A 15,427-nucleotide genomic window follows, 5' to 3' on the forward strand; every position below is an offset into this window, starting at 1 on the left:
TAAATTTTATGGGCTGGGGATGCAGCTCAGTTGGTAGAGTGCTTGTCTAGCATGCAGAATACTCTGGATTTAATTCCCAGCACCACATAAACCAGCTGTGGTGGTGCATGCCTGTAATCGCAGCACTCAGGTGGTATAGGCAGGTAAATTAGAAGTTCAAGGCCAACCTCAGCTACATAACAACTTTAAGGCTGGGATACATAATACCCTGTTCTCAATAAATAAATAATATTTTATTCACAATAGTCTTAAAATAATTTAATTGTAAAAACAATGTCTTGTGATAGAATTATACAGTGTGAGATGTTTTAAGTACATGTGATTAACAATACAAATACATTAATTATAATACCCAAATCAGAGTATCATATAGATTTAACGTATCAAATGTATCCAGCAATAAAACAATCCCTACCTTGAAACTTACATAAACACTTCATTTATCAAATACATGGTTCATATGTTCTTAGAACAAAGAAAACTGTTTACATGCCAAGGGACAAGGCTAAATACTAAATCTTTAAAAATAAATATGGACCATTATAATTTTTTTTAAGATTGATGGCCATTATACAATATATAAACTGGGCAGCAATGATGAAATTCAGTAAGAAATTTGGGAAGTAATCAAACAGTTCAGTATTAATACTGCAATGCATCTATCACCACAGCCAAAGTCAATGTGAATATCTTAATGTGAGTATTGAGTTTAGTAGAGCCAGGCTATAGGTAGGCCCTGTCTCAAAAAGACCAAAAAATAAATAAAAATTTAAAAATTAAAAAAAAAATTTTAAATATTGAAGTTAGTAAAACATTATTCTGTAACTAACTAGACCAGATAACTGAGGAGGGCATTTTGCATTCTGCCTTTAAAAGGAACCTACATCCAGACCATCTCCAGGTTTGGGGGACTGGTAGTAAGTACAGTAACTGCAGAGACGCGCACAGTAAGCACACTCTGGCAGGGCAGTCACATGAAATGGTAGGACAACATGAAATAGAGAAAAGACAGTGAGGTAACTTTTGCTTCGAAACAGGAAGCAAATATGGAACAGTTAACTTACTGTATACCCATTATTAGTAGGAATTGCAGCTTAAAATATTCACTAATAGCCAACCTTTTGGATAGCCTACTGTCGGACAGGTAATGTGACAGGTGCTGTATGTATGGTGATTAAGAAAATAAACAAGGATTTCTGCTAATAGAGATTCTATCTGCGCAACCCTATGAACTTAACTAAATATGGCTTTTGGAACAAAGAGAAATTTTTTTCCAAAAAGGTAACTTTGTAATTGAGAATTTATGTATATAAATAGTATCTTAAAATTTAAGAGGCCCATGTAGACAGTTGACTATTTCAATGGCTAGCTCATGAATTATACTTTCTGTACATTTTTCCCCAAAGATATTCTTACATGCAGAATTTTTTTTCTTTATTCAAACATTCCATTTTTGTACACATCTGTTTTTTTAAAAAGTTCCCATTTTAAAATCAGGACTAGGACCTCAAAGACATTACACATCTCAAATAGACATCCACAAGTCTGGGAAAAACAAGTGAATGAGCATGGCGCTGTTCCGTGGACCTAAGCTTCATCATCCCTTTGTAAAGGGATGATCTGGATTTCTTTGGCTATCCTTTCAGCTAACACTCTATTACTTGCAGCAATTATTCTTCGTGACATCAAATCAAATGGTCCACCTAAAATCGAATCAAATACAGAAAACAGTTACATTCTGTATAAACCAATTAGGAAAAAACAAGTACAGACATATATTTTATGGCCAATCCTAGTATGTCCAGTTTTCTTGAAAAAAAAAAAAATCAGTCACCTACAAACAAAGCTTAAGCTTGACAGGATGTAAGTTTCTAAGAATCTTTTCTGAGTAAATACCAGGGTGAGGGGAGATTTCAAATCACACCAGTCTGAAGAGTGTCCTCTTCCCTTTCTGCTTCTCCTGGGCACTCTTATGCCTCCACCATCTGAGCATCAATGGACAGGACTGACTGACTCCAACACATTTCAAGATCTCCTCCTTCCCATCTCCTGCTTCCGTCTCCGAGGTCACTAACTCTGAACTCAAGACTTATTCTCACAATTTCACCATCAGCTCAAAGTTAATATTTAATTTTCCTAGGTAGGTCCAGAGCAGAAAGCAGTAGTGGAGGAAGCCAGTGTCCACCATCACCACGGCTCTGATCAGAAAGTTGGTAGGACAAGCCTCAGACTCAGTGAGACTAGACTGGCTCCTGATGCTCCCATGTGAAAATGCACACTTGTCATTATCAGTCCTGCATTAGTGCTAAGATCCTTGCCTCTATCTCCTAATGCCTGATTTTAAGAAAATTTTGTAGCCTATTTCAAGGAAATAACAGAACATGTATCAACTATTTTTAAGAGCCTACACAGAAGGACTGTTTCACGGACATGACGAGAGACATGCTTTGTTGGGCCATGATTTCACCTGTAACATCCATCAGCACTCCACCTGCTTCAGTGACAATGATGCCAGCTCCTGCCATGTCCCAGCAGTGAATCCCCATTTCATAATATGCATCTGCGCCTCCAGTCGCCACCAGGCACATATTAACAGCAGCTGTTCCAACACTCCGGATTCTTATGTAAAAAATAAGATTGGGAAAAAGAATGTCTCAAAAATTTAGGTATTCCTCTTTAAGGTTTCTTTAACTATGACTGAGATATCTTCATTTAATGTAGAGAATAAATGTGGGAAAAGGTGTTCTCTAATTTTAAAACAAAGTGTACACAGTTTAATTATATTTGTATACTATGTGAATTACAAAGTTAATCTTCACAGCACTCAGGAGACAGAGGCAGGCGGATCTCTGTGAGATTGAGGCCAGCCTGGTGTACATAATGAGTTCCAGGCCAGCTGGGACTACAAGGAGACCCTGTCCCAAAACAAAACAAAACAAAACAAAACAAAACAAAAAACAGTTTATGATTTTGCTTCTCATCTAAGCTGGGCATAATGGAAATGCCTAGAATTCCAGAACTCAGGAATCTGAGGCAGAAGACAAGAGATTGAGACTAGCCTGGGCTACATAGTAAGACTCTCTCAAGGAAAACAAAATCAAAACGAAACCCTGAAAGGTCTGTTTCCCCACTTCTTACGGTAAGGCATGGGATATGGGATTGCTCACAGCTCAAGTTCTAGACAAAAACACATCAACACTGCTCACAAGCAAACTCTTGTCATCTACTCAGGAACACAACCCTAAGCCAGAGGATCAAAGGATGGGCAGTCACCACTACTCGTGATCCTTCTGTTGCCTTTTTGTGAACATCAAGGGCTCTCAGGGAGCGGACCAGCAGTCAGCACAAGCACCTTCTTGTAGGAACAAATAGACAAGGACTGCCCAAGAGATTACTCAACTACCAGTGAAGACAGTGGCCCAGATTCTACAGTGTGTTTTCAATCAGATCTTCATCTGATCCTTCTAAAAGTGAGCTATCTCCACTGTCAAAAGATTTGAGTTTGCTCTCATGTTCAACCACTTAAAAATTATTTTCAAAGACTAGAGAGATGTCTCAGTTGTTAAGAACACTGGCTGTTCTTACAGAGGACCTGGGTTCACTTCCCAGCACCCACGTGGTAGCTAACAACCATCTATGACTCCAATTCCAGGGTATCCGATGCCCTCTTCAGCCTCTATATGCACAACATGGGGGCACTTACATACATACAAACACTCATACATATAAAATAAAATGTTTTAAAAATCATCTTCAAAATTCCTTCAAACTTTGGCTTTCTTGTTATTAAAGTAGGGGCATCAATTTACCTTAGAGCAAACATAATGATTACAAATGATACATTAGAGGCTAGAGAGATGGCTCAGTGGTTAAGAACATTTGTTTTCCCAGAGGACCTGGGTTAGATTCCCAGCACCCACATGGTAGCTAACAACCACCAGTAACTCCAGTTCTAGGGAATCTAACACCCTCTTCTGACCTATGCTGGCATTATATGCACGTGGTGCACTTACATACATGCAAGCAAAATACTCATACAAATATAATAAAAATAATAAAAAATGTTTAAATGATATATTAGTTAAAGTAACTATATTTATGATGAAATTTTTCTCTACCAGGCCTCCCTGAGGCCCATAGGTGATATAGTGTCCACCTTGAGGCCCACATGTGATATGGAGACACATATCCAGGAATAGCTATGAATGTGGCCCAATGCAAAGTTGCAAACTTACATAAAACATTATAAGATTTCTTTGTCATTACTTTTGTAACTTGGTTATACAGTTCTCAAGTGTAAACATAGATGATGATGTCATATCATAATCTCAAAAGGTTGGATACCCCTGCATTAATTTTCCCAATTTAAACTGAACTGACCCATTATAATTTACTTTGTCTCATGAATGTCATAACCTAGTTGAGAACAGGCCATACTGTACCCACATATCTAAGGCATCCAGTCAAATCACGGCTGTCATTGATCTCATTTTGTTTTGTATAAGCAATTCTGAAATAACACTGAAAACTTATAGAAATCAGCTAAATGAATGAACACACACACAAACACATACATGTCAGTAAAACAATATTTATCCTTGGTAACATGTCCCTAGTTAAACTACTGAAACGAATCCTTAAGAAATATTTTTTACTTCAGCCAACAGTTAAGATGAAAGGTCAAAACTGTAAACCGCTTACAGCTATTTTATAGCATTTTAAATCACCCATGACCCTTGCTTCAACAGCAAACTGCAGCAGTAGCTTTGGAAAAAGCCATTGTTCCTGCCTCAAGGACATCATGCCTTGTACCTCAAAGGCACCACATTCTGAGGGATTCTGTAGCTATGTGACAATGCGTCTCTCTCTTACCCTACTCGGTAATATGTGGACAACAGATTTACAGCTTCCAATGGTAGTCTGTTCTATGGTCAAACTGTACTTTGAAAGTCTTAACTCCTAAAAGAGAAGTTAAACACTGGAGTAAGAGAATGATCTAGAAGCCAGGGCTGGAATTATATTTCCATTGAGTGTGATCTCCTGTGACCATTTTGTGTCTCCAAACTTAAATTTTAAAACAAAGCTGGATTATTAGATGATCCTTGAGTAGTTCTAAAAATCTTCTACCAGTGCTGATATTTTCAGAAGAAATAGTAGCAATTGGCAGAAGAAAAAAATCATGAAATTCTACTGTTACTCAATTAAGCTTCTTTAAAAAATATTTTTTACTTATTAATTTTATGTGTATGAGTGTACTGCCTACATGTAGGTGAGTGTACCTATGTCATGCAATGCCCACAGAAGTTAGAAGAGGGAGTCAGATCCCCTGGAACTGGAGTTATGGATGGTTGTTAGCTATAACCCCAGTGCTGGGGAGGGGAGACAGGTGGATCCTGGGGCTCAATGACCAGCCAGTCTTGCTGAAAAAGCATACTCTAGGGTCAATGAGACCCTGTCTCAAAAAATAAGGTGGAGAGCAACAGAGGAAGACATGCAAAGTTGACCTGTAGCACATGCACACACACATACACAAGAGAGAGAGAGAGAGAGAAAGAGAGAGAGAGAGAGAGAGAAATTCATTCCTTTGAAATGTTGAATTATCTGAAACTTTTTGTGGGAAATGAAAGCGCTTACCCATGAATGGGAATAGAACAAAGCTTTTCCATGTTTGAAAGAACAATTCGCATAGTCTCTGGCTTTCTGGAAGAGCCCAACTCTGTCACCAACAGCGATTTGGTAATATCTGAAAAGGAAATATTTAAAATACTCACTAGTTTCTAATAACTAAAATTCTAGAACAAATTTGATACTTGCAATTCAGAATAAAATGGGACATTTAAATCCTTTTTCCCCCTAGTTTTATTAACTTATTTCTTCTCAAGTTTTAAATGTTAAAATACTGACAAATTAGATATGTTTGGTGACTCAAACCTGTAATGACAAAAAAGCTAATGAAGTAAAGATCCTCGAGTAATTATTTACATAAGCATGAAAAGCCCAGCTTCTTAAGCCATCACCCCAAAACTGTATACTATAACCAGTTTGCCTGTTTTCATGAAACATATAGTAAAAAAAAAGCAATTATCTTAAATATTAAAGTAGAAATTAGGAATTAAGTTCAATAAGGAATCATGTATAGATTTGAAATCGAAGTTAAAGCAGTATGTTACCTGACCATTGATTAAAGTAACTGATTACCCAGTATTTTCCATACTCACAAATATCATGATTAAAGTTCAAAAGTTAGGCCATACCATCCACTCTTCTAGAGTCTTAAGAGTTTAATTAAAAGGAAATGAACATGCTCATAACCCCAGCACTTGTGAGGTACAGATAGGAGGATCAGGAGTTCGAGGCCAGCCTCAGCTACATGCTAAACTGGAAGCAGCCTGGGCTACATGAGACCCTCTCTCAAAACAAACAAAAACAGCAACAACAACAACAACAACAAAAAGAAGACCTAAAGAGATGATGGCTCAGCAAGTAAGAACACTTGCTGTTCAGTCATGAGGACCAAAAGTCTAGATCATAGTACCCAAGATGGGCAGCTCATAAATGCCTGTAATTCTGTAACTCTAGCTCTAAGAAATCCAATGCCTTCTCTAGCCTCCACAGGCACCAGCAAACATATGCACATGTATACTCACACAGACACATGCACAATACACATAAATAAAATATAATAGATAAATAAATAAAAACCATAAAGGTAAATCTAAAAAAAAGGAAATGAACTAAAAAAAAAAATGCTGTTGAATTAAGTGTGTAACAGAAAGATTATGAAATTGTACAAAGATTCCAAACTCAAGACTATTTGCAAGTATCTTCTTAAGTTCTTGCTACATTTAAAAGAATCTGAAAGTAGAAACTATGGAAAATGTAGATTGAGTTTCTGAAAAAAAGGTGACTCAAAATGTCAATTAACTGTCATAATAAAAAAATTCACATGTCAATGTCTAGTTCACAAAAAGACATCTAACCAGTTTCTGTACAGACAATGTCCACAGCAGACATCTCATCTCAGGTTGCAAATGCCCCCCTCTAAAAACCTGCATCTGTACTGAAGATGAAGACCTTTTGCCTTGTCTTCTCCCAAGCCATATAACAACTATTTACACAGCATTGACATTGTATGAGCTGTAACTAGAGATAAAGTATACAAAAGTATGTGGACAGGTTAAAAGCAAGTACATTATTTCATATAAGGGACTTGACCCTGGAATGCATTCTCCATAGATCCTGAGAACTCTGCATATGTACCATTCTTAAGGATTCTCATGTGGTTTTGTTTGTTTGTTGGGGTGGGAATAATTTTGCTTATTTTAAGATAGAGTCCTGCTATGTAGCATAGGTTGCCCTATATACTTTTGCCTAGGCTAGCCTCAAATTCATTATCCTCCTGTCTCAATTCAACCTCCTGAAGTGATGGGACTCCACACATATATCACAACTGGTTGATCCCACTCAGCTTTAATATACATTATTTATGATTTTTTAAATAATTATTTGTTAAATGGCATTAAATCAGAAGAATTCTAGAAAGAATTTGAAATTCTGTGGCTGCAACACTAAACCATGAATTGCACAGGGTAGAATTTTGATGTACATAAGCACATTTCTCTGAAAATGCTGAGTGTGCTTGCTCAACTACATCTGCTTTCCTGTTTCAATTACCTCATTTAATAAAGACAGGTCAAAACGGAAAAGGAGAAAGAATACAATTTATGAGTCAGCTAATACTTGATAACTCCATAGGTTAACATACACATATGTAAAACAGGAGCATATAACATTAACAGCACCAAGCACTGGAGGACAAACCTACCTTCTTGTTGTGAGACCTGAAGCTTCTGGCCATTACAAAAGGCGCCTTTTCCTTTCCTGCCAGTATACATCTTATCTTCCACACAACTATACACAACTCCAAACTCCATCTGCACAGGAAAACAAGCCACTTTACCAAATCTGAGGATCTGTCTTCATTAAATCAATATCTTTTCTCATACAAAGTAAAAGAAAATCTAGCATATTATTAAAATGTATTCAAATGGCTAACCTGTGGGGAAGTCTAGACTTACAGCACCAACATTCCCCTTCTTCCTTAGCCTCAGATGGAGATACCTGTTTTGTACTTTCTAAGATGAACACCAGTATCCTCTTGTGTTAGGATTCCTGCTCATCCATTCTCAGAAAAACTCCACCCACGGATCCTTCTTCTCTTGCAATTCTTTTCTGGTACCTTCTCACCCAGCTCTGTTTGAATTCTCGTCCCCTGCATCCCTTCCTTGTTGCTATTGTTTAAATTCCTTTTTTAAAAAATCTTTTATATTATTTTTATGTGTATATGAGTGTACTGGCTGCAGGTATATAAGCCTACTCCCTGGACTGGAGTTACCAACACTTGTTAGCCACCATGTGGGTACCAGGAACTAAAGCCTGGTCCTCTACAAGAGCAGCCAGTGCTCTTACTGCTGAGCCATCTCTTTTTGTAACAGGATCTCCTGTAGCCCCAGCCTGCCTGGAACTCACTATGTAGACTACTGAGGCTGGCCTCAATCTTAGAGATCTGTCTGCCGCTGCTGGGGTTAAAGGTGTGCGCAATCATGCACAGCATTATTGTTTAAATTCTTATTCCCTCCAAATTCACGCTGAAATTTAATCACTAACAAAATGACACTGGGAGGTGTCTTCTTTAAGAGGCAACTGGGCCAAGGGGACTCCACCTCACAGACAGATTTACTGTCATAAGAGGGAGATTCGGGGATTGTGCTTAAACCATCGTCCATGGGAGGATTTAGCCTCCTCCCCTCCAGAGGCAGCACAAGAGTCATCTTAAAAGAATATGGCCTCACAGACACTAACCTTAACCTTCCCACTCTACAGCACTGTGAACCAATGTATCTATTTACCTAGTCTCTCATGGTTCTATTAAAGTGGCACAAACAAAGCCAGTTACAAAACTTGTCCCCTTCCCTATCAAAGAACAAGGTACATTCTGCATCTCCGAATCTCCTGCTAATACCTTACAATCTGGATTCTGAACTGATCACTCACTCTACTGTAACTTTAATACATGTTACTGACCAAATGCTTTTGTCTAGAGAACTGGAGATGGACGGCCATCCTTGGAGCTTCTTCAGCAGTTCCCTGATGCTTCCCTGTCTCTGCTCTTCCTGGTGCCTCACTCACGCATCCATCTCAGTGTCACTATGTCAGAATCCTTTTTCTTGCCTAACCCTTAAAAGCTGCGTACCTTAAGCTCTTTTTCCTTCTTGTATTGCTTGAAGGAAATACACTCTTAGGTCTTCAAATTTTTAGTCCTTTCTAGTCCACTAACTCAACTTCTATCAATAATTTTGGCTCCCATCAACCCATCACAGATAAGAATCTACGCTTCCTAACTTAGCCTCGAAGAAACTTTGTTCATTCCCTCAACTTTGCCAAGCTGTTATTTCTGATGAAAATCTTTTCTTTTATAGGTGGCAAGCCCTTAATTTTCTAAGTGCCAACTCATATAAATGGCTTCTAAGGTGCTTTCCATTATGAAGAACTCTGCCATTCTGCTATGGACAGAGCTACTGATATCCTTTTCTGTTTTCTGCTACACATTGTCCTTACCTGATGAAACATCTGAATGTTCTGAACTAAGCCTGCTGCTCAGGCTGAGTCTATACTAAAGGTTCATTTAGGTTACTTGATGACCAATACAGCACCTGTAACTAAGCTTTCGTTTGTGCTAATCTGTGCTTTTAATTTGTGTATCTGTGCTGTGCATGTGATGCTAGGAATTCAACGTCAGAGCTTTACATATACTAGGCAACAACACTCTATCGCTTAGCCCTGGTGCTTTTATTTTCAGAAATTTCTCAAGTGTTTTGTGTACATGCTGAGTAAATTAATACAAGCTCCTCAAAGACAGGAGTCAAATAGCCGAAAAGTGAGGAAATGCAATGGCTACAGATTTTACTCCGCTGGCCTTCATTTGTATTTGATTAAGTTCATGTTCTTAAATACGTTCAGCATTTTCTGGTCATACTTTGGCCCTGTCACTTCCTGGTCTTTCAATGTCTCCCTTCTCTGACACTTGGGAAAGCATGCCTAACAAAACTCCTGCCCTTTTATGAGGCACTTTAGATCACATCAAGTCCTATCACATGGACTGTATGAAAGTACAGCACTGATTAGATGCTGACTTGCATTTCACCTACTTATGTTTACTTTCTCTTTACAACTCTTGCTTGTCAGGAAACAGATCTGATTCATTGGAAATACATCATGAAAATTTTGATAGCCCTGAAGCTTATATCCAAAATGATGCAGTAGGGCTAGAGATCCGGCACAGTCATTAAAGGCTCAGGCTCACAACCAAAAAGACAAAATGATGCAGTGATACAAACTGAATGGAAAGATAAATTGGGATTTGTTATGGAGAAATATTTGCTTTTTATTAGAAAATGAGAGCAAAGTATTTTAGAACCATAAATTTAGAACATACCTTTTTGTTCACAACAAAACCAATTGAAACAGCTACAAAGGGAAACCTTAGGGGAGGGAAAAAAAAGAGACAAAAATTTATCAAGATAGTTCATTAAGTGCTTACAAAGTTTTCAAATACATACCCTCCAGAAGATAGAATAGAGTGTGAGTTGGGTGTATAGACAGGCGAGAAAGAGCATCTACACACACCTATATGTACACAAACAAGATGCGTCTACGGGCATTAAACACAACTGAAAAAAGTCACAAGAAACTGGCAACAAAGGTCACATCCAGAAATGGATTCAGGAGCAGGGAGGCAGAAGTGGGAAGAAAGTTTGTATTGCACATATCCTACCACTTCTAAATGTGAAATAATGTGAAGACAATAATAATGTACAAATAAGTTTCCAAAACATAAATTTTAAAAAGAAAAGACTCTCTTCATTTTCCCCACAGCCTGTGCCAGTGGTAACCACAGCTACTGAACACAGAAAACTGTTTGTCTCTATTCTGACACCAAACTCAAGAGCTTCATGTCTGAAAAATAAACTGCTAGCCAGCCACAGTGATTTCTACAGCTGTGTGACCATTTGCCCACAGATATTCTACCTTTTCACGCACAACACAATTGATTTAAGAGACAAAATAGGATCAAACATAACAGGAATAAGAGTAAACACTTAACTGAAAATAAGCCTAAATATTTAACTCTGAGATTTCATTTTAACAAAAACAGGATCAAACTGTGCACACTGTAATGTTTTATGTTTTAATATATCTCAAGCAGCTTTCTACATTTAAAAGATACAATGCCCTGTCGTATATACCTTCTAGGTTTATAGACTTTAATAGCTATCTATGTGGATACATAGATATATACACACATAGCTAGCTACAAGACAACTTAAACAGAACACCTATTGGGCAATCCCATCTAATGAAGAAGTAATCTTAACTCTTACAATTTCATCAAGCTTTCTTGTAGTGGCATCACACTGATAATGCACTTAAGATATATGATGCCAAGTACATACTATGTTCTTATGAAAGTGTACAACTCTGGGGGCTAGAGAGACGGCTCGGCGGTTAAGAGCACTGGCTGCTCTTACAGAAGGACCCGATTTGAATCCCAGCACCCACACAGTGGCTAATAACCATCTGTACTTCCAATTACAGGGGAGCCAATGCCTTCTTCTGACCCCCTTGGGCATGGACATGGGGTGCATTTACATACATGCAGGCAATACACTCATACATATAAAATAAAAATAAATAAATAAAAAATTTAAGAAAGTGTACAACTCTGTGAATCCCAACAAGAAGCTATTCTATGAAGCAAGTGCCATTAATACGGTCATTTTATAAGGCTTTTTCTCTCTTTTTTTTCCTTAAGACAAGATCTTACCATAGTGAGATACATATAGCGTATGCTGGCCTAGAATTCAGTATGTGGCTCAGGCTAGCCTCAAACTCATGAATCTCCCGATTCCACCTCTCAAGTGCTAGCATTACAGGTGGGTACCATCATGCCTGGGTTGTAAGTACCTGTAAAATGGAGGCTTAGAAAGACTAACTTGTCCAAAGCCACAGAGCCAGTAAAAAAGGCCAAGGCCCCAGATTCAAATCTAAGTCTGTCAATTTTAAAAGCAGTGCTCTTTTTAACAGCTGTTTTCTCTCTTGGACTGAACTCACTGTGTACGGACAGCATTCCAATAGTGACCTTACTAATTTCTTTACTGATCTGAAAGCATTCATGTTACCTTCTCAGCTTTTCGTTTGTTTGTATTTTTTTCAGACAGGGTCTCTGTAGCCCTAGCAGCCTTGGAACTTTCAGTGTAGACCAGGTTGGCCTTGACCTCACAGAGACCCACCTGCCTCTGCCTGGGATTAAAGGTATGTGCCACTACACCCCTGGCTGTCCTCCTCACATTTTTCTCACAGTGAGAAAATGAATGGCAAATAGGATTATCACAGCTCAAGTCCACATTACCATTTCTTCACTTCCTCCCTGGCTTGTAAGACTTGTGTAATACATTTATCTCTACTATTACATTTTATGTACAGTTTCTCAGAATAAAGAAGCATAAACCGATTACACAATTCCCTAAAGTATCTATCACCCTAAGGGGGAGGGGGGCAGTTAACCAGTTAACATACAAATTGAAAAGTTGAAAGTATACCTATGCACAAAGTTGGTTGTTCCATCAATAGGGTCAATGATCCACGTGGGGTTGTCAGTGAAGACAGTCTTTTCCCCAGCTGCCACAGACTCTTCACCAATGAAACTGAAAGCAAAAAACACATTTCCTCAACTACTCATCTAGAAACTAGATTCAAGAAACTTCTAGTCACGTTTCCTTAGTTACAGACTTACTATAAAACACAAGCCATATCTGCACTATTGTTCTATTGTTGCTCTTTTCTTCTAATCAAACAAGCAACCAAGCTGGTTTCCCCCAGAGCAAAGGCATGTGAAACATTACAGAACTCAAAATTCTAAATGCCATACTAACATAATAACTAACATATATGAGAAACACACATATCTGCAAAGGGTATCTTTCAAATGAGAAATTAGGGCTGGAGAGATGGCTCAGCGGTTAAGAACACTGTTCTTACAGAAAACCTGGGTTCAAATCCCAGCACCCACATGGCAGCTAACAACTGTCTGCAACTCCAGTTCCAGGGGATCTGACGGCCTCTTCTGTGGCCACTGCATGACACAGGTGCACTTACCTACATGTAGGCAATACATGCATACAAGTAAAATAAAAAATAAATAAATAAAAATACTTTTTCTTTCTTTTCTTTTTTTTTTAATCTTTTTGAGACAGGGTCTCCCTGTAGCTCCAGCTGTCCTGAAACTCACTATGTAGACCAGACTGGCCTCGAACTCACAAAGATCCGCCTGCCTTTGCCTCCCAAGTGCTGGGATTAAAGGCGTGCACCACCCGGGCCAATAAAAATACTTTTTAAAAAATGAGAAATTAAAAGTAAGACCACAGGAAGAACATGGTAGCACATGCCCATTATCCCAGCATTTAGGAGGTACAGGCAAGAGGATCATGAATTCCAGGCTAGCCTGAACTAGACTGAGACCCTGATGGAAAATAAAATAAACAAAAATAATAAATAAATGCAAGACCACACATTCTCTAGTACCTGTCAAGTTGTAGAGTCTAATACACCACTGTGAGCTGACTTGTTTCTAACCAAAATAGAGTAGGAGTGACAGCTGTACAACTTCAGAGACTAGTTTACCAATGGCCTGGCAGTTTTCATCTTGTCCACTCTGCTTCTCGTTCCCTATCCCAGGAGGAGCCAGCCTCCACATAGTGCTCAGAAGAAACCCACACAGTGAGGAACTGGGAAAGCCGCCAACAATCACAGGAGTGAAGGGTCCTCAAGTGATTAAAGCTCTGAGCCAGTCTGAAACATCCTGAGACGGCAGCCTGAGCTGTAGCTGGGCTACCTTATAGTCCTAACTACAGCAAAACTGTGAAACAATCAGTCTGTCGTTCAGAGCTCTGTTTTTAGAGTAAAAGAAAACTAACACTGAACAGTCAGTAACTCAATGGGAATGTAAACTTACCCATCAAAAGGACTGTGTGCATTCAGGCCACACGATAAATCTGAGCCAATTTCATAAACTGAGTTCATTGGTTCTCTACTCTCCTATTCTCTTTTTATTATTATTATTCAACTAATAAACACATCTTTTTTGGTTTTCTTTTTTCTCCTATCTGCAAGCCTTTTCATGGGAAGAAGTATGTTTAGTTATAAGTTTTTAATACTTTTTCTTCTCAAGAGCTAGAAGATTGGCAATGGCCAAGGGCAGAAGAGGAAGAAGTAACAGGACTGCAGTACTAACACACTTGCAGGATGGCTTTTAATTATATTTAGAGTTCTGGGAATCAAAGTCAGGGACTTATACAGGCTAAGCAAGTGCTTTACCACTGAGCTACATTTCCAGCCCCTAGTTTCTTGTGACAGGATTGTGTAGCCCAGGTTAGCCTCAAATTCCTATTTCTCCTACCTCCATCTCCCAGGTGCTGAAATTAGAGGCAAGTGCCACGTAAACGCCTGGCAGATGACAATGTTTCTGCTAAGTTTTTGTGTGTGTGAAAGAGCCCTGACCTTTCTGAAGCTACATTTCTTTCACATAAGAGGAAGTTTTGCAATACAGAGAATTTAAGGACTCTTCAATGTGCCTACGAGGGCAGACCTTTGCTTCCAGCAACCAAACACTTCTGTTGTGAAGAAATCCAAAGATCCTCTCTTCCCTGATCCTTGGAACCATAAGCACAGGCAATCAACCTATCTCAGCAACCTAACAAAACCTGCTTAGTATTTGTAATCTTAAACCAATGAGGTAAAGAAACAAGGATGGTTAGAAAACGGTCAAAGTCATCAGTCAAGAGCAATGCTACCCTAAGGCATGGCTCAGAAGGCATCTACAGGTTTACCTTCTTCCCTCCCTTGTCCCGGCCTACGTTGCTTAATATCTTCAAAATCAATTCCTTTTGAAGCTTAATTCAACTATAGTCAGATTCTGTGTCTATAATCAACATTTGCCTAATGTACAGATTCCAACCTGGGCCTCATTTTATCATTTCAAACTGGTCTAAGAAATACCTGTGAGACGGGTACTTTTCCTTTATGGAGGAGATAAGCATCTGTTCAACTTTTTGGTCAGTAACTGTTACCAAATCAGCTGGAGAACTTTTAATCATAACATTCATCTCATTTTTTAGAGCTTCTCGAATCACCTAAAAAGATATTTTGGGTAAAAAGATTAAAAAGGCATAAGTAATTTAAAATCAAACAAAAAGATAAAATACAGAAACAGCTTCAAACATTCAGTCAGTCTTATATAATATTCTTACATTTTCTTACAAAATGTCTATAAAGTAAGGTTATTTTAGAGTTATGACCTTCCGGGTAAAAC

General features: G+C 38.4%; 1 protein-coding gene across 11 annotated transcripts in view; it reads right to left on the bottom strand.

The window, feature by feature from the left end:
• Window positions 1–243: 243 nt before the first annotated feature.
• The window catches only part of Impa1 (inositol monophosphatase 1), a 26,661-nt gene continuing 11,477 nt past the window's right edge, over window positions 244–15,427 (bottom strand). For all 11 annotated transcript variants that reach the window (XM_029560160.1, XM_029560159.1, XM_029560158.1 and 8 more), the window contains 7 exons: window positions 15,115–15,248; window positions 12,660–12,764; window positions 10,496–10,541; window positions 7,826–7,934; window positions 5,635–5,743; window positions 2,468–2,619; window positions 244–1,703 (listed from right to left, as the gene is read on the bottom strand). In XM_029560160.1, coding sequence (XP_029416020.1) covers window positions 1,588–1,703; window positions 2,468–2,619; window positions 5,635–5,743; window positions 7,826–7,934; window positions 10,496–10,541; window positions 12,660–12,764; window positions 15,115–15,248 — 771 coding nt within the window. In that variant the 3' untranslated portion in view covers window positions 244–1,587. The remainder of the gene's footprint in view (window positions 1,704–2,467; window positions 2,620–5,634; window positions 5,744–7,825; window positions 7,935–10,495; window positions 10,542–12,659; window positions 12,765–15,114; window positions 15,249–15,427) is intronic.

The sequence above is a fragment of the Nannospalax galili genome, unplaced genomic scaffold, assembly GCF_000622305.1.
Source record: "Nannospalax galili isolate Female #2095 unplaced genomic scaffold, S.galili_v1.0 scaffold829, whole genome shotgun sequence".
NCBI lineage: Eukaryota > Metazoa > Chordata > Mammalia > Rodentia > Spalacidae > Nannospalax > Nannospalax galili.